The 24383-nt window shown below is 33.4% G+C and overlaps 1 protein-coding gene across 1 annotated transcript in view; it reads right to left on the reverse strand.

Moving 5' to 3' along the window:
- The window catches only part of NBEAL1 (neurobeachin like 1), a 184638-nt gene that overhangs the window by 111959 nt on the left and 48296 nt on the right, over positions 1-24383 (reverse strand). Inside the window, exons 9-17 of the mRNA XM_088021587.1 lie at positions 23570-23876; positions 22021-22127; positions 12331-12414; positions 9301-9399; positions 8634-9214; positions 7778-7910; positions 7042-7161; positions 4866-5169; positions 2614-2699 (exon numbers count right to left, since the gene is read on the reverse strand). Of these exons, the coding sequence (XP_087877713.1) occupies positions 2614-2699; positions 4866-5169; positions 7042-7161; positions 7778-7910; positions 8634-9214; positions 9301-9399; positions 12331-12414; positions 22021-22127; positions 23570-23876 (1821 nt within the window). The remainder of the gene's footprint in view (positions 1-2613; positions 2700-4865; positions 5170-7041; positions 7162-7777; positions 7911-8633; positions 9215-9300; positions 9400-12330; positions 12415-22020; positions 22128-23569; positions 23877-24383) is intronic.

Consider the following 24383-nt stretch of genomic DNA (forward strand, 5'->3'; position numbering starts at 1 on the left):
TAAATAATAAATGGTAGCTAAAAAGAAAAATGCTCATAAAATTATATTGCACTTATTTTTTTTATATATTTACTTCACTTTAAGTTACAAGCTTCTTAAAGTCAGACACTTTATTCATCTTTATATCCCAAAAGTTCAGGACAATTCTTGGCTTGGAGAAGACACAAAAAATTATCATCAACAATGAATGGTTTAACACCTCCTACAAATGAGTATGAAAATGAAAAATTGTTGACTGTCAAAAAAATCCTCTAGCGCAGCTTTTCCCAGACTAGCACTTGTGAGATTAAAAAACAGAACATGTTCTATGCTCAAATAACTGATGAAAGAGTAGGATAAAACAAAAGTAAACTAGTTTCTAACAAGATTCGAACAAGATTTTTCAAGTGTATCATCAATCTCCAAAATGGGTGTACAGAATACATTTCCCCAAACTCTATTAACCACAGAACCCTCATATCATGGTATTATCACCATTTTCAAGAAATAGTCTTCCAAGAAACGGTTTATTACATATATTTGTCATATTGAGTTTCTTGAAGAAAAACAATAATAGCTGGGGCGCCTAGGTGGCTCAGTTGGTTAAGCAACTGCCTTCGGCTCAGGTCATGATCCTGGAGTCCTGGGATCAAGTCCCACATCGGGCTCCCTGCTCAGCAGGGAGTCTGCTTCTCCCTCTGAACTCCTCTCTCTCTCTCTCTCAAATAAATAAATAAAATCTTTAAAAAAAAAAAAAGAAAAACAGTAATAGCTATTTTCTTTTTTTTAATTTTTTTTTTTTTGGTTTTATTTATTTGACAGAGATAGACACAGCAAGAGAATTAACACAAGCAGGGGGAGTGGGAGTGGGAGAAGCAGGCTTCCCGCGGAGCAGGGAGCCAGATGTGGGGCTCAATCCCAGCACCCTGGGATCATGACCTGAACCAAAGGCAGATGCTTAACAAGTGAGCCACCCAGGTGCCCCAGCTATTTTCTTATTACAGAATTTTTACTGCTGGAAATTCCAATAGTAAAAATTCAACTTAATGTTATCAAGTTTAAATTTGAAAAGAGACTATGACAACCATAATGTCAGAAAGACTCCATTAGCTATCACGTCTAGAACATGTGAGATACCAAATACATTACCAAATACACATTAGTGAGATTAAATTCAATTATTTCCTATCTACTTATAACAGAGTGAAAATAAGTATATGATATAGTTCCTGCAAAGAAAATAACTTCAGGGCGCCTGGGTGGCTCAGTTGGTTAAGCAACTGCCTTCGGCTCAGGTCATGGTCCTGGAGTCCCGGGATCGAGTCCCGCATCGGGCTCCCTGCTCGGCAGGGAGTCTGCTTCTCCCTCTGACCCTCTTCCCTCTCGTGCTCTCTATCTCTCATTCTCTCTCTCTCAAATAAATAAATAAAATCTTTAAAAAAAAAAGAAAATAACTTCAAGTCTAGTTCAGCAGACAAACATAACTCTGGAAAAAAGTCAGTGTTACAAAAGGCAAACACTAAAAAAACAGGAGGCCCAAGAGACATTATTGCCAATGCAAGGCATAACCTTGATCCAGATTTAAGTCTTTAAAAGGCTAAACAAAATATTTTTGGGAAAACTGGGAAAATCTGAATGAGTTATATAGTATGTAAGTTATTGATAATTCTCCTAGGTAGGTTAATGATTACATAGAAATACTTAGGGGTAAAGTGTCTGATAGCTATGTCAATCTGCCTTCACAAAAGACTGGAGACAAAGTCAACAGGAATGGCAAAATGTTAATAATTGGTGAATTCAGATGGAGAGTATACATGATTTCAGTTTACTGTTCTTTCAACCTCTCTAGGCTTGAAATTAATCAAAATAAAAGGGGAATACAAATGATAGGTAAATTTTATTAGGTCAAATATCACAAATAAGAATTCAAAGTAATAAATTATGACCATGTACTAGCTGGCTAACCTAGAACAAAAATTCTACAGTGTATAATCTCACAAAAAGCATCTTCTGGGTCAATGTTTAGTATAATGAAGACAGCTAATGTTGTTTATGCCATTTTTCCTTTTCTTCCTCCCAGTTCTACATTTGATCTTTCCCTCAGCCCTTGCTGACCTTTATTACTTTTGCTAGGTTGGTCTTTGAAGGAAAAAGGACAACGCATGCTATGCATGTAAGTAGTTTTTTTCTCCTTCTGAAATAAACATTTCAATTTTTTTGGTTTGTTTTCTTGCAATACATTTAAAAAATAAACAAAAAAATGTTGAGCATAATTGTTTAATCTCTCCTTCCAAAAAAGTAGGATAATATAAGTTTATTTTATTTTATTTTTTTTTAGGATAATGTAAGTTTAAACAGTTTCATTCACTGACGTCAATTCATTAGTACAAATTCCCACCACAACGATTCCCACTCATCCTACTGAGATGACATAATGATTAACATTTGAATCCTAGTTGAGAAGTACACCTTAATTTTTATTGCTTCTCCTCTTCTTTTGAAAATTAATAATTTTTTAATGGAAATTCAAGACTGTCTTTCTCAATTATCCATTGAAATGACAAAAGGAACAAAAAAGGAATTTTAGTTCACAGCATAGTTACAACTAGATACACTCCAAGCATTTACTCTCACCTTTGCAGTGTAATGAAGAAGGATGTTACCAGGCAGTTCAGCCATGTCAGACTCCTGAAACTTCCAAGGGCTTAAACAGTTTGGACCTGAAAATTATTTATACACATATACACAAACATCACTGAATATATATGGCCTCTTTGGTTCTGTGTAATTAGATAAAATTTAAAATTAAGTTGTTTCAAACTACTCAACACAGTAAAAACATACTAGCCAACATGAGTTTTATTTTTACATCACCTCCAGTTCGTCTAGAACCTAGAAAAGCTGGGGAGTGGTTTGATCTCCACTACAGAAAGGAAATTTTATATGGTATTAAAAAACTAATATCAAATATAACAAAATTTACCTATTAGCTTATCTAATGAAATTTAAATTTATAAGACAGAATGGCAAAACAATCAGCCAATAATGTGAACAGGTATCACAGAAACTGAAGAGTAAATTAACAGGACTTCCTGAAAAATCAAAGAATACAAATTACAACAAGGTTCCACCTTAAATAAAAAAATGGAGGAAACAGTACTGACCATTCCATCTTAATGAGGCTGTGGTGAAACTAGTATACTTATGTTTTACTAGTATGCACTGTGAACTGGTATACACCTTTTGGAAATTGATTAGGCAACATGTACTGAGAGCCAAAAAAAATTCGAACACTTTGAATATTTATCCTGGGATTTATCATAAGTAAACCAATCCAAATAAGGAAAAACATTAAAAGTACAACAGTTCATATTATTTAATATTTGAAGTTTATATCAAATTAAAAATTATAAACAACCTAAGTCATGCAATATAGATTCAATGAAATATTATGCAGCCATTCAAAACATTCATTATGAAGACTATACGACAAATAATTATTATTTGTTAGAGTAGAATCAGAAGTTGGAAAAATTATGAAAATAAAATCCAAACTATATAAGCTGTAATGACACCAAATGACTTATTATTAACTTAGAATTTATTTAGATTTTAGATCACTTTCAAATACTTTGGTGAGTTTTACAGTAATGATAAGGTTCTAATATAAACTTTCAAAGTCTAGGCAGTCCCATTCAACTCAAAACTCCTATGTAACCTAAAAAAGACATTTTTACATATAATAGCTCTTCTGCAGTTAATATATATGAATACTTAGAGGTTTACCTCCTGAACATCCTACTAGAATACAGATATAATTCTGAAAATAGTTATGATCCAGTAATAACAGTGTGTATCTTTAAAATCACAGCCAAAAGAAAAGGAAAAAGCCAAAACAAAAATTGCTTGTAATCTTATCCAAGTTCTCCTAATTCTTCTGTCCTCATTTCTTCACGTACATTAATATATAAATTATAAAAATGACAAGTTTTAGAACAAGACTCACATGATCTTAGAATGAGTCGTATGATTTCTTATAAATACAGGCTTATATTTTGTTTCAACAATTTATTAAAATCTGTCAAAAGTACTGGCAATATTATATGTTGAATTATGTCCCCCCAAACTCATATGTTGAAGCTCTAACCCACTATATGACTGATTATATTTGGAGATAAGGTCTTTAAGGAGGTAACTAAGGTTAAATGATGTCCCTTATAAGAAGAGGAATAGACATCTTTCTTTTTGCACATACACCAAGGGAAGATGTACGCCATGTGAGGACATACTGAGAAGGTAGCCATCTACAAGCCAGGAAGAGTCATCAACAGAAACCAAGCCTGAAGGAAACTTGATCCTGGAATTATAACATCCAGAATTGTGAGGAAATACTACATAAGCCACCCAAGTCTGTGGTATTGTGTTACAGCAGTCCTAACAGACTAATACAGACATTATTATGGATGATATTTGAAAAATTTCCTGAAAATTTGCTTTATTTATGCCTACCAAATAAAGTATGGTGTACTATATTATATCCCAAAAAGTTAATAAGACAGTAGATCTTAAATGTTATCACAACACATGTAAAGCACTCTAATTATGTGAGGGACAGAGGTCCTAACTAACCTTATTGTGGTAATCATTTTGCCGTATACATGTGTATCAAATCATTACATTGTACTTCTTAAACTTACCTGTTTTATGTCAGTAATATGCCAATCAAGTTGGAGGTGTGGGGGGCATGGAATGTAGTGGGCTTTTTCTTCCCTTTCAGCTTCCATTACAAATACAAATACACTCTTCAGATTAAATATATTCTTTAAAATATATGTAGGCAAAAAAAAAACTATTTAAGTTTAAATAATATGACTGTACATGCTCACCTGCTAAATATAATGCCTTCACTTGAGGAGGCTGTAGTGCTTCAAAGAAGATGATAACAGACCCTAACTGACCCTCCAGAGATGTGGGGCATCCCCATTCACTATCTTGGGTTCCAGCTGATATCAATTTGGTAATCAATTTTGATTTTTCAAGTGTTCCTCCCCAGGAGGCTGATGACAAAATTCCACCAAATGATGTCCGATGAGGGGTAATGGGGGAAGAAAAAGGTGGATCTGGGATTTGGGAAGGTGGAGGAGTGGTGGTTCTTTGCCCAGCTGAACCAATGCAGCAGGAAATAAAAGGCTAAAAATTAAGAAACAAATAACATAATTTTATTACATCTCTATCTTGATATTGAAAATAAAACAGTACATAAAATTAAGAAAACAAACAGATGGAAAAAAAACTGAAAGTTTTAATTTTATTGCATCATAATGTTTGCATGTGTGTGCACACATAAGAAGTCATTATAGATGTTACTTTTGGCCTATGGGATTTAGATGCATTACTTTTATAACTCACATTTTAATGAGTATTTTTTAAAACTTTAACAATTTTACTATATTCTAAAATAGAGGAAATTATTAGTTTTCTCCCTTTAAAATGTATAAACAGAACTATACATTTGTATAATACTACTAATTACAGGTAATCCTGTAATGAGCATCAGGATGAACATCAACAAGAAATTACTAGACTCCTAGGACAACTTGGGAAATAATATATTTCATTATCTTCAAGAAAGGCTCTTTCAAAAGCATCTAAGAATTCTCAAAGAACTTTTACACTAATGTTCTTTAAGAATCTCAGTAAATAAATTCCACCCTGTATCTGACTACAATTTAATATGTAAAGGCTTGAAGTTTCTTCATTATTATTTCAAATTCAGTGGGATAGAAAACAGTCCAACATAATAGTCTCTAAGTATTTTGTATACCTGGTGGACTTTATTTATTTATTTAGATTTTATTTTTAAGGAATCTTTACACCCAACATGGGGACTGAACTCACAACCCCAAGATCAAGAGTCCCATGCTCTTCCGACTGAGCCAGCCAGGCACCCCATGGAGGGCTTTATTAAATGATCCTTTGCTCTATTCAATTTCTTTGGCTTTCCTATTAGAACTCTTTTTTCCCTTAAGCCTTTAACTACATTTGTTTCTTCCTTAAGTTGTTTTTATTACATGTTGTCTGACTTCATCTAACAATGATAGGCTAATAGTATTAAATATTAACTTACTATATCTTAGAATACAGAAAACACTTTAAAATTTATGGGCACATATTTAAAATAAACAGAACCTTCTACATTAAACTGAAAATTTTCAAGAGTTCTCAATCAATGGGTCCCATAAAGAGTAGGTTAGATGCAGAGAAAGGGGAACCCTCTTACACTGCTGGTGGGAATGCAAGCTGGTGCAGCCACTCTGGAAAACAGTATGGAGGTTCCTCAAAAAGTTGAAAATAGAGCTACCCTATGACCCAGCAATTGCACTACTGGGTATTTACCCCAAAGATATAAATGTAGCGATCCAAAGGGGCACCTGCACCCCAATGTTTATAGCAGCAATGTCCACAATAGTCAAACTATGGAAAGAACCCAGATGTCCATTGACAGATGAATGGATAAAGAAGATGTGGTATATATATATATATATATATATATACACACACACACAATGGAATACTCCTTAGACATCGTGGATCACTGCATTGAAAACTGGTGATGTATGGTGACTAACATAAAAAAATAAAATAAAAAAAATGCAATACTGCCATCTGCAACGACATGGATGGAACTAGAGGGTATTATGCTAAGCAAATAGTCAATCAGAGAAAGACAATTAACATATGATTTCACTCATATGTGGAATTTAAGAAACAAAACAGAGGATCATAGGGGAAGAGAGGAAAAAATAAAACAAAATGAAACCAGAGAAGGAGACAAACCATAAGAGACTCTTAATCACAGGAAACAAACTGAGGGTAGCTGGAGGGCAGTTGGGTGGAGGGATGGGGTAACTGGGTGATGGGTATTAAGGAGGGCATGTGATGTAATGAGCAGTGTATTATATAAGACTGATGAGTCACTGAACTCTACCTCTAAAACCAATAATATATTATATGTTAATTAACTGAATTTAAATAAAAAAAGAATACATTAGATGTGCTTACTTCATTCATGGCAGGAAATCTGAGAGGGGCAGAGACCTTCTGCTGTCCGTTGTCATAGATATAGACAAGGCTCTGACCAAAGGGTCTTTTTCCAGGCATGTGAACAATGGTTATGTTGTGCTAATAAAGTAAGACATACATTTAAAGACTAAAATTACATTAAATCTTTGGAATGACAATGTTTTCAGAGTATTACTTTTAACCAGTTTGTGTTAATAGTAGAACATTGAGTTTAAGCATACTTAAATGCTGGTTAAAATTTTGTTCTTAAAGAGAATGACAATTTTTCCTGTAGTACTATAAAGGCATTTACATCTGTTCTAGAAACTTTATACGTAATTGTAACAGAGTCTCTTTTCTGCATTTTCCAAGTTTGAGTATTCTTTACAATCAATTTTTCTAATGAGAAGCAATTTATACTTCAAGAAAAGCAACAGAAATGCATTGTTTTTGATAATTTATGTTCTCATTTTAAATTGAATTTCAAAATCAAATCTGATTTTAGAAAACTTGAAAGAAATTATAACACTTCCTTTTAATTTTTTAGAAGAAAACTTACTGAATTTATAATCATGATGATAATGATATTAACTTCCTTATAAACTTCAACATACGTAGAATTTTAAAGTAAAAATTAATCGACTCTCAAAAAGGAGACAACTCCTGATGTACATACACCAAGTGTGTCTTTAAAGGAAAGAACCAGAAAGTTAAATGTGATGTCCTAAAACCTTACCCAGAGGGAATCACAGAAACTGTGGTCAGGAAGCATAACTGTAGCATATTCTCTTTTTGTGCACACTGCCACAACCAACATACCTGAATGGGTAATAAAAGCTTCGAAACCCATGCCACTTCCTGTAAAGAAGCTAACAAAAATATATATTATAAGAACTTTCAAAATCAGTTGTTCAGCTTTATCATCGCTGAAACACACAAAACCACGTCATCATGAATATCTTTATCAATAATGCTGTGGCTTACATTCTATTGCCACATGTCAGTCCAATCTTGCTTCAAAGATAATTCTTAAATCTTTTTTTGGGCTTACTGGTTTAGTAAATTATAAAAGGTAGCCATATGAGTGGAATTCCATTATCAAACAACAGTAAAACGATAAACTTTAAAATCTTCAAAATTCTTTCAAAGAGGATTCAGAAAGCATAAATAGAAGTCTTAAAAATCACAAGGCATATTAAAAATTATTAGTTACTGAAGTAACTAAGTTTGGATGTACATACACAAAGGTTTTCTGATCCTTCATATAAATATACAGCATTTTCAATGGAACACAAAGATCACCATTCATTTTAAAATTTGTTACTCCTTTTTCTCTACTTTTACAATACTTTTAAGAAGGAACTTTTTTTCCAAACTAGCCTAAGAACTAGCAAAATATGTGAGTCGTAATCAGTATCATGAAAGCAATAAAACACTTACAATTAAACTGTGTGCACCCTAAGGATAAAGAGGCTTCAGATAAACTGTTCTGCATTTAAAAATTAGTGGTTGAAAAGCTTTTTTCTATTTGGGAATTACAGCATATACTGTTATGACAGTATTCATTTATATTCCATAACTTGTACCAGTACCTGTACAATTGTTTTCTTTTTCCTCCTTTGTTAGCATTGCCAAGAGTCAACTGATTCTGATCTAAGCAAAACCAAGCATTGAAAGAAAAGGCAGACCCTGGCCACTTCTGTATGGAAGGCACAGAAATTCCTGCCATACTATGTGACAAATTAAAATACTGCAGTGCGCTCTCTAGACTTTGTTTTCGGGCCATTGTCAGAATTGCTCGAGTCACAGGAGTGGTATAAGGGTGAATATACTCAGATTCATCCACTCTCAGCAATCTTAGTAGTCGACGTATTTCTTCTGAGCTCACGGACTGACTCCCCAAGGAACCATGAAGTGCAATCAAGTTCTCAGCACAAGTTCGATGGAGGGAAGAATGGGAATCAAGGGTTTTGATGATGTGAAGTCCCATGTTTGCATTGACACAAGTAGTTCGACTCTGCCTATTAATACAACAAATTCTTTTCAGCCAATCAGAGATGAAGATTTGCAGATCATGGGATTCTAGCTCTGGAAGCCACTGGATAAGAAGCAAGAGAGGGTGGACATTACTAATGCCCAAAATCCCAACTGAGGTGTGGTCACCCTCTACAGCCTATAAAGCAACATAAAGACAAAAGTTTAGTAACCACCTTGGACATGGAGATAATGGAACTTGTTTAATAAAGCTAAAAAACTCACCATATTCATAAGTTCTTTAAGTAGTTCCAGTGGTGGCTGACCCAGGGATTTTAAAACCTCAAACATATGTGTATAACCAATTCTTTCTTTAAATACTTCCTAGAGGAAGGAAAATAAATACATCAAAGCACATTTTCAAAGACTGAATTTAATGGAATATTTAAAATGCTGAGTAAAGGGCGTCTGCCCTCAGCTCAGGTCATGATCCCGGGGTCCTGGGATCGAGCCCCGCATCGGATTCCCCTCTCTGTGGGAAGCCTGCTTCTCCCTCTCCCACTCCCCCTGCTTGTGTTCCCTCTCTCTGTGTGTCTCTGTCAATTAAATAAATAAAATCTTTAAATAAATAAAATAAAATGCTGGGTAATACCCATTTAAGTTAATTAACTTAATGTTGAAAAGACTGAGTTCAATATTTGCTTCTTAGATCACTTCTCCATCTTAAAATAAATTCCATATACCTTCTGAAATATGATGTGACCATAATCTACCAAAATATAATGAAATAAGCAATAACTGTGTATTATAAAATTACTATATTAATTTCAGATTAGAGTACAATTACTTCCTTTCTTCACTTGATTTGTAATTTAAGTATTATAAGTATTAAGTAATATTAATATATAAGTATTAAGTAATATAATTTGTAATTATATAGTATTACATGAAGTCAAAACAAAAATGAAAAATGAGACTTTAGGGGTAACAGGAGTCAGTCTAGAAGACTAAAGAGTTCTGGCAATTTTGAGTAGTGACCAGAAAAAAATGGGGAGTTTTCTCTCTGCTTTTTGTATCTAAATGCACTGAATTATCTGGAACATCAAGTTCATTTTAGTAAGGTCTAAGTCATATGTATTTTTGAACTTGTGGGCACACAAAACCATAAAGTAAAATAAAAAGAGAACCAAAAAAGCTAGTAATACTAAATTGGTCTAGTAAATCAGGCATAAATTTATACACTTACTACAAAATCAAAAGATTCAAACAAAATGAGTAACTGGTTGTCTCTGGGGACTCCTCCCCAGAGTTGACTGTGAGCCAAGGGTAGGAAGAAAATCTTTTTTCAAAAGGTATTTTTTAATATTAATTCACAGGGATACAGCACCCCTATGTTTATAGCAGTATTAGCTACAATGGCCAAATTATGGAAACAGCCCAAGTGTCCATCAACTGATGAATGGATAAAGAAGATATAGTGAGAGAGTGTGTATATGTGTGTGTAGACAGATATATAAATATATATATGATGGATATTAGCCATAAAAAAGAATGAAATCTTGTCATTTGCAATGACACAGATGGATCTAGAGAGTATTATGCTAAGAGAAATAAGTCAGGCAGAGGAAGACAAATACCGTATGAGTTCACTCATATATGGTATTTAAGAAACAAAACAAACAGGCCAAGGGCAAAAAAAGAAAAAAAAAAAAGGGAGAGAGAGCGAGAGAGGCAAATCAAGAAACAGTCTTAACTATAGAGAACAAACTAATGGTTACCAGAGGGAAGATGGGTGGGTAGGTAGGTTCAATAGGTGATGGGGACCAAGAAATGTACTTGTTGTGATGAGCACTGAGTATTGTGTGGAATTGTTGAATCACTATATTGTACACCTGAAACTAATATTACGCTGTATGCTAACTAACTGGAATTTAAATAAAAACTTTAAAAAAAAGAATACCAATCATTTTTTAAAGGGCTTTTTTAAAACAGAGATTCTATTTATTTATTTAGAGAAAAAAAGAGAGAGAAAGAGAAAGAGTTAAAAGCATGAGCAGGGAGAGGAGCAGAGGGAGAGGGAGAGAGAGAATCTCAAGCCGACTCCGTGCTGAGCATGGAGCCAGACGTGGGGGGTCAATCTCACAACCCTGAAATCAAGGCCTGAGCTGAGATCAAGAGTCTTATGCTTAACTGACTAAGCCACCCAGCTGCCCCAAAAAAGGGTATTTTTAAAATAACCTTTTGAATTTTAAACCATGCAAAGCATTACATAATAAAAAAGTTATATTTTAATAAGACTTAAAAATCATTCCAGGTCTGAATATCATAATACAGTACAGCCAATCCATTATACCCATAAACCAGTTACTGAGAACTTAAAATGATTTTTTTCTTATAGCAACTATTATAAATGGGATTTGATTCCCAAGCCAGCCTGTAAAAGTTATAAAAGCCTATCTGGTAGGCATCTAACCATGAGTTATATATAGCAACATTTATAGAGCAATTGTTAGTCTCCTAACAAAAACCAACAGACAGTAAGGAATACTACTGAAGGCATGGCTTAGGGAACAAAGAATAATTCACTCATGTCTGCCATTTATATTAGAGGTGGCAGACAGAAGGTAAAATGGTTAACAGTAATAATGATGATGATGATAGATACTGATATTCATTAAGCATTTATCATGTGCCTGGCACTATGCTTACCACTTTATACAGATGACCTCATTAATCCTTAAAACTATTCAATGAGGAAATTACTAGCACAAAATCAGCATAAGTGAACAGCAGGACAAAGTCAGTGGTAGTGAATGAGATGGAAAGAAAATCCTGAGAGTAACAAAAAAGGAGAATTTCCACGGCCAACTGGAAAAACAAGTCCCAAACCGATAAGGCTGTTCACATGTGGAAAATGTTCACAATCTAGGCAGTCATAAACTGAGCAAATAGTCAAAGAGTGATTATTTTATTAATGAAGAAAAACTATGATATAAAATGTAATTCTTTAAACACGCTAACCATAGAATCACATAAAATGATCATTTCAACACCAGTGCTACCTTTGTTGACTGATACTATAAATCTCTACAAAATTACAGTTCTATCATATAATCCCAAAGTAGTGCCCATAGGTGTTTGCTCTAAAATTATCAGCAAAATGATTCTTACACTGAGATAGTTTGTGAACTATTTCACTTCAGGTGTGAAATCACAGGTATTATATACATACTTTCATACATTACTTTGGGAATTATACAGTGAAAATTAGTTCATCTAAAATAACATTTTAGAGCTTAAAGATGTATGTTTCACCTTAGCAGCTGGAGATTTGTTCATTACTGCTGTCAAAGCCTGAATAGTTGATATAGCCAAACAATCCAACTGTCCCTGAAACACCTACCATAGAGAGAGAGAGAGAAAAAAAAAGTAAGAAATTAACAATGTGTTCAAGATTTGTATTGTTAGGAAACCTTTATTCTGAAAACCTGAAAAAAATAATTACTTAACATGCAATACATTCCTCTTCCAATAAAACAGATTTCTGAAACACTATACCTGCAAGAAAAGTTACCTACTTGACAGAAAATAAGCCATGTATCAAGAAGGATAAGGTCACATTCACTCATTACTTTGAAATGTTGTGGAAAAAAAACAAAAACCAAAAAGAACACCAAGCTTAATACATGCTTTTAAATAATGGACAACCTCCAGAGGAAGGGAGGGAAGGCTATCACTGGAAATTCTATCACATTTTAATTTCCCTTCAGAAATATACTGAACTTCCTAGGTTGAAATTTCATTATTATGTGTAATAAGATGTTTAAAATGGTGTTACTTGGTTTACAAGCCCTGTATTATAATTGAAATGGTATGTTTATTCACCAATCACACTTGCAAACATAAGGCATATCTATTTTTACATAAAATGCAAAATTTGAGGCAGAATAGAAAATGTAGTATGTATCTATAAGCATTATCATGTTTTTGAGAAGGCAACCTTTAATGCCAAAAGCTGTAAAAAATAAAAACCAGCTTCAGCTTCATTTTGTCTCTTTCTGTTTAAGCTTCATCATAAAGAGATGTGTTAAATTTCAGGGCCGTGCATTTAGAGAAAAAAAGTGAAAACAAAAGGTAACATTAACAACATTAAAAAACTGAACATGACTGTTATATCATCAGGTTTAATCAACCATGAAAGCATAGCAGGAGAAGTACAAAGTTGTAAAAACTCACAGTCCCAAAAATCTGCTTTTGGGAATATATTACTATGACTTAAAACTAGTTACTCCATGAATAGGACTTTCCTTTCTCCCTTCCACTAAAAATGATTTGAGTAAAAGAGGACTGATTAGATCTTTGTCATTTTAAGCTAAGGTCTATTATTTTTAGGCAAGTTATTTAAGCCAGTATCTTGATTTTTGTTGATGTTATTAAACATTATTACATAGAGCATATGTAATAAACACATAATATACATTAATCATTCTGAATAAAGAATTTAATATGAGTAAGATCTTTCCTATACTTTGTTCAAGACAACTAGGCCATAGTACCTACAATTAGGAATACTAACATAAACCTCTAAGAATATCATTGTAAATATTTTATTAATCTACATAAGAAGGCCTTAAGACTAATATTTATAGAGAAATCTAAAACAGTACTCTATAGTTGATATTTTACATCCAGAACAGAAAATAATAGATTTTCATGTCTCTTTATACCACAGCTCTATTTATAAACCTGGGTATTAAGATAATATTAATAAAAGACATCATGTAAGCTCTCTGAAAACATTTTGGGAAAGAAAAAAAACCAAAGCAATAGGTAGTTTTTATATGTGGTTTTTTTCAAAACTGAATTACCTAATGCTGAAAAGCAACAAAAATTGCTTATCTCTGCTCTATACCCATATAGAGGTGACTTTTTAGAAAAGAAACAGTTAAAAGTTTTATGCTAAATTAAGACTCAAAGAGTTCAGCATCTTCTCCCCTTCCTCCAGGATTTGGATGTCCATTGAATTATAATCATTACTTGTCAACAAGAAGCAAAGAATCAAGATATTAAAATTGACCACACATATTCACAAACAAAGCCTAAGGTTCCAATACACCACAATGGTTAAAGAAAGAAGCTCCCAAAATATGAAGTTACCACCACGTGGACAGCATTGATATTGGGATTCCATTCCTGTACTTTGTGTCTCCTTAAACTGAAAAGGATGCACACATATACAGATGGAATACTGTTGATCATTTATATCAACCACCAAGATTTCAATATATTTATCTTTTAGATGAAAAAAATTTTATTTTTAATTTTTAACAATTTTTAAAAATAATAAATGAAGATTAGAATTAGATAGTGTTTGTATATTTTAAGACATAAGAAGAAAAGTACAGGAATAGTTGCTCCCGTTGACTGATTTTGGACTTCAGATGAAACAAGATGCAGGCTTTGTAGATACCTGGTCCTCATTTATTTCTGTCAGTAATTTGTTGGCAAGGTCTTTCTCGTTCTTGTCTGCCACCTTACTGTTAGCATTTAAAAAGAGCTGTTAAAAACAGAGACAAGAATAATGGAGAAAGAACATGAAATAGTTACCTATAAGCAGAAATGAAGTTTAAATGGATTTCCATGTCTCTTGAAAATAAATTCAAGAACCCACTGGTGAAGTATATCACTTTTAAAATGACAATCAACTATTCACTTTTTGGATTACAAACTAACATTAGTTCATATACTATATAATTAATTGCTAGTTATTTCTCTCTTGGAACTTGAAGTTACTAAAATAAAAAATAATAGCAACAAGTAGATTAGTTAATATTCGTAAATTCTTCAAGAATCAGCAGAAAATGTCTCACAAAAAAGAAGGAAATTTGCTACTGAGATAGATTAAAGGATACTGTAGTAAATAATGTGCAGTAAGGATTCTGTAGTCAAGTCTGTTTATAAAATGCTATTAAAAAAGAGCTCTTTCTGAAAATACTTATCAGAGTCTCAAATATGCTAATGTGCTTTGACAAAGGAGGTAATTATTTTCCAAAATTATCAAGAGTTAAGTATAATTTATATTAGTTTCTACACAACAGGAGATTAGGATTACCTCTGACATACATGGGAATTGCTAAGGGAATCAAGTATTTTGGTTTAAGTATATAAAATTAGCATCCCAAAAGATCTCAGGCACATTTTATATAAAAAGAAATAATTCAATAAGTGAAAAGGGAAAGAAAGTTAGATTTATAGAAGGATTTATCAACAGCATCCTAAGAAGGAAGTTCTATCAGAAAATAAAAAACAAAAGTCCAGTAATATACTGAAATAATGCAATATAAAATAAAATAGATAAAGATAAGGCATGACATGTTATGTAGAGCATATATAAAGCTTAACCTAAAAATAGATTAGTGTACACAACATAGGCATTGGAATCAGAAACCTGGATTTGAATCCTGGTTCTGCTAATTATTAGCTGTGTGGTTTTAAGAAAAACTACTTAACTTCTCTGAGCTTATTTTCTCAAAAGGGAAAAGAGTAACTCAGGAAATATGGGTGCAGATTAAATGAGATAATCCACGCTAGGTTATTAACATAGTGTATAGCACATAACAAGGGTTTAATAAATGAAAGCTGTTATTATTAACAGCAAAGTTTACTTTTAAAAATTTTATTCATTTATTTGAGAGACAGAGAAAGTGAGAGACAGAGAGACAGAGAGAGAACACAAGCAGGGGGGAGGGGCAGAGGGAGAGAGAGAAGTAGACTCCCCGCTGAGCAGGGAGCCAGACACAAGGCTTGATCCCAGGACCCTGGGATCATGACCTGAGCCGAAGGCAGATGCTTAACTGACTGAGCCACCCAGGTGTCACAACAGCAAAATTTTTTAAATAGTAATATTCCATATTACCTGGTGCAGGGAACAGGAATGCTAAAAACTGATGAAAGCAAAAATGACTAAAGGCTTTCTAGAAAGCAATCCATATCAAGAATCTTAAAATTCTTTCTGCCCGTGGACGCCGCAAAGTAAGCATCGTTAAAGTCTCCCCTCCCACCGCCGTCATGTCTAAGTCAGAGTCTCCCAAAGAGCCTGAACAGCTGCGGAAGCTCTTCATCGGAGGTTTGAGCTTTGAAACAACCGATGAGAGTCTGAGGAGCCATTCTGAGCAATGGGGAACGCTTACGGACTGTGTGGTAATGAGAGATCCAAACACCAAGCGCTCCAGAGGCTTTGGGTTTGTCACATATGCCACTGTGGAGGAGGTGGATGCAGCCATGAACGCAAGGCCACACAAGGTGGATGGAAGGTTGTGGAACCAAAGAGGGCTGTCTCAAGAGAAGATTCTCAAAGACCTGGTGCCCACTTAACTGTGAAAAAGATTTTTGTTGGTGGCATTAAAGAAGACACTGAAGAACATCACCTAAAAGATTATTTTGAACAGTATGGGAAAATTGAAGTGATCGAGATCATGACTGACCAAGGCAGTGGCAAAAAGAGAGGTTTTGCTTTTGTAACATTTGATGACCATGACTCTGTAGACGAGATTGTCATTCAAAAATACCATACTGTGAATGGCCACAACTGTGAAGTAAGGGAAGCCCTATCTAAGCAAGAGATGGCTAGTGCTTCATCCAGCCAAAGAGGTCGAAGTGGTTCTGGAAACTTTGGTGGTGGTCGTGGAGGTGATTTTGGTGGGAATGACAACTTTGGTCGTGGAGGGAACTTCAGTGGTCAAGGTGGCTTTGGTGGCAGTCGAGGTGGTGGTGGATATGGTGGCCGTGGGGATGGCTATAACGGACTTGGTCATGATGGAAGCAACTTTGGAGGTGGCGGAAGCTACAATGGTTTTGGCAATTACAACAATCAATCCTCAAATTTTGGACCCATGAAAGGAGGAAATTTTGGAGGCAGAAGCTCTGGCCCCTATGGTGGTGGAGGCCAATACTTTGCCAAACCATGAAACCAAGGTGGCTATGGTGGTTCCAGCAGCAGCAGTAGCTATGGGCAGTGGCAGAAGGTTTTAATTACTGCCAGGAAACAAAGCTTAGCAGGAGAGGAGAGCCAGAGAAGTGACAGGGAAGCCACAGGTTACAAGAGTTTTGTGAACTCAGCCAAGCACAGTGGTGGCAGGGCCTCGGTGCTACAAAGAAGACATGTTTTAGACAATACTCATGTGTATGGGCAAAAAACTCGAGGACTGTATTTGTGACTAATTGTATAACAGGTTATTTTAGTTTCTGTTCTGTGGAAAGTGTAAAGCATTCCAACAAAGGGTTTTAATGTAGATTTTTTTTTTGCACCCATGCTGTTGATTGCTAAATGTAATAGTCTGATCATGACGCTGAATAAATATGTCTTTTAAAAAAAAAAAAAGAATCTTAAAATTACTCTTTGTCAGTAACTGCATTTCTAGACATCTACCCTAAAAACGGTCAGAAACTCACACCAAGATTTTAAAACCAAGACGCTCACTTCAGCTTTATTTACAATAGCATAAAGTAAGAAACCACCCAAATATCCTTAAATAGTAGAATAGTTAAATAATTATGATTCATCCATATGCTGAAAGGGAAGTCCTTAAACTTTCTGGCCTCAAGACCACTTAACAGTCTTAAAAATTATTGAGAACCCCAAAGAACTTCTATTTATGTGGGGTTACATCTCTCAATATTTACACATGAAAAATTAAAATCAAAACATTTAAGTAATATTTGTTTAGTCATTCAATATTACATGATGACATAAATAACACATTTTTATGAAAAAAAACCTTTATTTTTCAAATATACATTAGTGAGAATGGCACTGCTTTTACATTTCTGCAATCTCTTTAAAAGTCTGACTTGATAGAAGACAGATGAACTCTAATATCTACTTTGCATTCAGACTGTTATGACGTTTTGATTCAAGTTTATGAAAAAAAATCTAGCCTCAAACTGAAATGTTAAGATTAGACTTTGTAGATTCCCTAAAATGATCTTGGGGGCCCCATACTCTGAGAACTGCTGGGTTGAAATATATGCAGTCATTAAAAACAATGTTTTGAAAAATATATGATGGTATATGGGAAAGACTCATGATATAATACATATAAAAGCAGGATACAAAAATATTCACTGGTATTCCAATTTTGTAAAGAAAAATATATCCTCATTAAAAATATATATGGAAATATTGTTATGGGTATTTTGCCAAAGTTTTTAAAATTTAAATATTTACATATACATACATGTTTTACAAAAAGATTAAGAAAATATATTTTTATATTTCATTTTTCCTCCAAAATCTATATTATTGCTCTAGAATTGAAATAAAAATCTACTTTAAAAAAAATGAAAAGAAACTTGTTCAAATAAGGCAATGTATATGAATCCAGGCAGGTACAACTCCCAAAATCAACCTTTCAACTATACCATTCTATGTATCCACTCCCAGCCATCTTTTCCACAAAGCATCCCTTAGTTGTTTCTTTCATAAATTCTCATTCCTACCAAGACTGCTGTAGTGATAAATTTTTTGTTGTAGTTGATTTTCAGGGGTAGAGGTGGAGAAGGAAAGGAAGAAAGTGAAGAAAATAAATTAAGGAATGTAAACAAGACAATAGTATCAACAGCTTTCCAGAATCTTATGACTTAAGTCCTCAAATAGAACTTTACATATTTATAATACATTGCAACATCTATATTTTTTTTAAAAAACTGATTAAAACTCCAAGCAGAATGCTAAAGTAAATGTTATGGTTTTGAACCCTTCTCTTTGCTACTAGAAATTTGCTGTTATTTTCTTCTCATTACTCCAAATACCTTGGACTGCTCCTAAAAATAATTTTTACATTAATTCAAAGCATATCCCCCTTCCAAAATGCAACATGGTGACACAAAACAACTCTCAAATGTTTAAGGTTCATTATAGCTATCAGAAAAGTTAAATGTATGATTTCACTGAATTATATTCTAAGTACTTCACAGTATCATGAAACTCATTTTGACAAACTAAAGGTCTTTAAACAAATACTTAAGGAAATTAATGCATAAACTGGCTGGTGAATCTCATACAAAAAGAAAGCACAGAAACTACACCAGTCAGCCTAGTTTTCCATGTACTTCATAAAATGTTTAAGCTTTAGATGACAATGCTTCCTCTGAGTCTGAATAAACAACAGTTGTCTTGATTCTGTATTACTACGTAAAATAGAATAAATTATTTATTCCTTACTAACAAAATAATTCAAACAGAAGTCAATCATAGTCATCTGTAGCATCCTGTAATATATTTAAGAACTTAAGTTTTCACAAGATTCCGAACATTTTTATACATTTAAGAATCATATTAACCTATCCCTATCAAATGTATTTATCAATAAAACCTGTACTCCTCCTATATTTAATACACAGAAAACATTTTTCCACTGACCCTAAGCACCAATACAACAAAATTATATACAACCAGTGAACTCAGGGTCAGAATACCTGAATAAGAAATCCTGGCTTCATCATGGAACAGTATTAACCTTGTGTTAATCATTTAATCTCTTAGGACCTATTTCCTTCATTTGTATAATAAAAGAGTTGGGCAGTTTATTTTAAAGGTTCTTCCATGTTGTTAGGACTTAGTAACTGTAATGTTTAGTGATGAGTTTATAGTGATTCTGACTAGAATAGCCTGCCTAGAACACCACCTCCAGCAGAGAAGGGTAGGGTCTTAAAGCCTGGCTTTCCCCTCTGAAATGGGTTTCTTCTCTAACATTTCCTGTCTCAAAACAAAATGTGATAAATGCTATCAAATAATTAAATTTTAAAACACTAGGACTGTCAGCAAGTCTCCAGATCTGAATTATAAGAAACTCTGGCCTATACGACAGTAGAAAGAGCAAATATTAGCTCAACATCATGACCGCTATGCCAAAAAGCTTTACACTTTTTTAAAAAGATACTGTTGACCATGATATGACATTTTTTAAAATATCTGAGTTTCACATATTGAAGAAAAACACTAATCAATTTTAGTAGGAACTACATTTTATCCTAGTGATTTACTCTTCTATAATGTGTGACTGGCAGGTTCTCTTATACATGGGAGATTTTGTCTTGATGAAGTTGCCTTTGTAACTGATAAAAACACATTGCTTTTTTTTTTTAAACAACAAACAAAAGGTTTTATAAAGTTTCTTATGCTGTTTTCATCTCCCTAGGATTTCTTTCCCAAGAATAATGTTTAAAAGGTGGGGGGAGGCATCTTCACTCTCTAGTGGTAGTACTTTCATTGACTTTGTAAATATTCATCCTATTTACTTCATCAATATATTCCTTATTTTTTAATACTATTTCTTTAATCTTTCTGCTATAAGCTAAGCAACAGAGTGACATAAATGCTTTCATGGGTATCTCTCCTAACAGTGTGAAAAAATTCGAGGAGCTGATGATATTAAAATCCTCCTTTTGGGATATCCTCACAAAATCAGAATGAAACCCTAGCATTTTTCAGCACAGATTCCATGAAAGGAATACCTCAAATAGAAAAGTAAAAGCTCTTTGAAGTGGTTCCATTTTCAAAGGCTTTTCAAGAAGCATTCTAAAAAATTTCTGATACCATCCTGAAATTTATGAAAATAAAATAATCAGATATTAGTTATTATGTGCTCACAAATCTGCTACAAATGTAAACTAGTAAAAAAGAAAAATAATAGCAAATTAGCAGTATATATCAAGAACATTAACAGTATTTCTATTTTCCTACTTTTCTATATTCCCCAATTTACAAATTGTTTTTATATAATGTTCCCTAATTTTAAAAAAGCATGTTTGCCCTTTGACCTAGGAATTCTACTAGAAATAGAATTCTAGTCTATGAACTTGAAGGAGTTATGGAAATAAGCTGAGTATTTGCCATAGAGAATAGTTAGGTAAATTATGGTACATCTACTTAATATTATGTAGATATTAAAATCGTAACACAGGAAAATGCAAACAAAATCATCTTACATGAAACAAAAGCACAAAAGTATATGCATCAAATACACCAAATTTTAACAATGCACAACAAGACTTTAAAACTCAACAACAAAAAACACACAACCCAATTAAAAAATGCGCAAAGAACCTGCATAGACATTTCTCCAAAGAACATATACAAATAGCCAATAAGCACATGAAAAGATGCTCAGTCTCATTAATCATCAAGGGCAAATCAAAATCACAATGAGATGCCATTTCACACCAATTAGCATTAGCTGTTATCAAAAAGGAGAATGTGAAAAAATCAGAACCCTTATGCGCTGTTGGCAGGAACATCAAATGGCACAGCCACTGCGGAAAACAGTAAGGTGGTTCCTCAAAATATCAAAAATTTAATTACTATATGATCCAGCAATCTCACTTCTGGAATATATCCAAAAGAACAGAAGCAGGGACTCAAAGAGATATGGGTATATTCAGGTTCATAGCAGCTTTATCCACAATAGCCAAAAGGTAGAATCATAACAAGAGTCCATCAACACAAGAATAGGTAAACATAATGTGGCATTTACAGACAATGGAATATTATTCAGCCTAAAAAAAGGAAGAAAACTCTGCAATATGCTACAACAGGGATGAATCTTGAGGACATTATGCTAAGTGAAATAAGCCAGTCATAAAAAGACAAATACTATATGACTCTACTTACATGAGGTACTTAATCAAAAATCATAGAGACAGAAAGTAGAATGGTGGTTGCCAGGGGTTGGAGGGAGAGGAGAATGTGGAATTGTTTAATAAAAACCTTATGGGTCTATAAGATGTAAAGGGTTATGGAGAATGGATGGTGGTGATAGTTGCACAGCAATGTGAATGTATTTAATACCCCTGAATTATACCCTTAAAAATGGTTACGATGGTAAATTTTATGTGTATTTTACCATAATAAAAAAGAAAATCAGTAATAATATGTTTAAATTTGAATCAAAGCATAAACAAAATAAGAGCTTTCTAAAATCAAAGACAATAGTAATAGAAAAATACCTTGCAATTCTGTAACAGTCGTATGAGATGTTCAAAGCAATTACTGTTAAGAAAAATGGCCTGAAGAACAGGCCTATCAGTGCAGTCTAACATGGCTGTGATGGTATCTAGGAAAATAAAAACAAAATCATCCATTTATAAAGTGGAAAATTTGGGATCACAGAAACATTTACTTTGGCTATATTTTTAATTTAGGCTTTTCAGCTGACAGATGTAAATGAATTAGGAAGAAATAGGGATGGAGGGTGGAAAAAAAACTGTACTTATTACTTGTTAAGAAAAATGAGTATTTTTATAATTTATTATTAAAAATATTTAAATTTTTATACATAAGAGTGATATATATCTCCCAGAGATTTACATAGTTATTCTTCCATTATAATGCTCAAGTATAACTAACTAAGTGAGGTTTTCAACTTGCTATTAATAAGTAACACCTGGTTATGTTTTGCAACAGTCTCATTTATACAGTATAAAATTAGCATGTAGCCATTAAGAAAATGGGACTTAGGAAATCAATCCATTTATGATGATGGTTTGCTCTTGTTTCCTACTGAACAGATATTCTCATTCAGAAATCAAGGGATAATCAGCATAAGTAATACAACAGTTCTTAACAAATAAGTCCATTCAATATAGACTCAAACTTTCTTATAAAGTTATAATTTATAACAATTATAAAACATGTTTTATAAAAGAACAGAAACTAGACAAAATGAATCTTATTTTCCTACAGAAACAAAGTCTCTTGTGCATTGTAAGGGATCAAGTTTCACCAAGATTCTGGTGTCTAATATTTTTAAATTAGACACCACACACACCCTTACACAACCATGTTTTTAAGTCTCTAGAGCTGTACAATAAACCATTAATGTTGGTTATGTCTGGGTGGTAAAATATAAAAAACTTTTTACTTATCCACATTTCCTAGTACAGCTGTAATGAAAATATTTTATTTCTATAAAAAGAAGCTCTCAATTAATAATACTTGTACTATCAATCTAACGGGAATACAGTAAGAAATCACATATATTGATGAAAGAGCTTACAGAGAAAAACAGAGATATATAAGTAAAGAATGACACAAACCAACACACACAAAGAGAGGGCAAGAGAAACGAAAAAAACAAAATAAAACAGAGGTCCTCTAGAGAAAGGATAGATGTTAAAGTGACATCTATAGAGATTTATAGAAGGACATACAAAATTGTCATATGTGACTCTTGCTATGAGTTAGACAATGCAAATGACATCTCCTGAAAACTTACTTTTCCTAGAATTTGAAAATAATAGCTGACTTTCTTTTTAACATTGATGCTTTTAATCGATCACACTTTCAAAAAACAATAGAGGCTCAATTTTGTCACTGTTAAAGCAAAGATGTTGTAAACAAATTGATTCCATATTAATTATTCTGAAGTCAAAGTCTAAAGTCACACAATAGCTGAATTAAACAATCAATACTTCTATATGATAGCCTTGAATTTCAAATGAGTCTTAAAAAACAGACTCAGAGAAAACAGTATAATAAACTTTATGTAATACTTACTCAGCATTTTGATCTGCAGAGCTATGAACCGGCTTTCCCACTGTCTGGACCTCCTTTGATTAGGTAAAGCTGAATGATCCGAATTTAGCAATTTAAAATAGTTCTCCAAAATAGTGCTGGTTTCCACCTGACGCTGATCAGAGCTGCTAGTGAGAAGGATATGTACTACTTCTGTAAGGCACTTCAGAGTAAGTTCTACCTTCCTACCCACTTCTTCAGGATTTCCATCATCCCAGGAATCACAATCTGCCAAAACTCTCATAAGAACTTCCATGGTGGCTGGAGAAATTGCTTGCAAAGCATTCCTCTGAAACATGAGAGAGAATAAAAATGAAACCCAAATCTAACTGAAATTCTGTATGTTTGCAAAAATAAAGTTTAATAAATCTGCAGACTTTTTCTTTTAATAAATCAACATAAAAAATTTTATCACATACTTTGACAGACATTGCTAGTGTTTTATGCGTATTAAGTCTTATAATCTGTAAGTAAGTACTGTGCTAGATTACTAGATTTTCATTTTTATTCAGAAAGCAATCTGCCCACATAGAAAACTTGTTTACCACCCTCCTTTGCAGCTGGGGTAGCCATATGACATAGTTCTGGTCAAGAATATATGCCGGTAGACTATGAGGTAAATATAACTTTACAAATAAAAACAGAAGAACCCTTCGCTCTTGGCCTTTTCATCTTTTTCCTGCCTGGAATGCAGATACAATGCTTGAAGCCACCTTTAAATCTTGAAGAAACAAAACCCAAGAATTATAATAAAGAAAGCAGAACAGGAATGTGAAAGGACTTGGTCCTTGAGGAT

The sequence above is a fragment of the Eumetopias jubatus genome, unplaced genomic scaffold (genome assembly GCF_037043125.1).
Source record: "Eumetopias jubatus isolate StellerSeaLion01/CBP00866 unplaced genomic scaffold, mEumJub1_p1.0 scaffold_3, whole genome shotgun sequence".
NCBI lineage: Eukaryota > Metazoa > Chordata > Mammalia > Carnivora > Otariidae > Eumetopias > Eumetopias jubatus.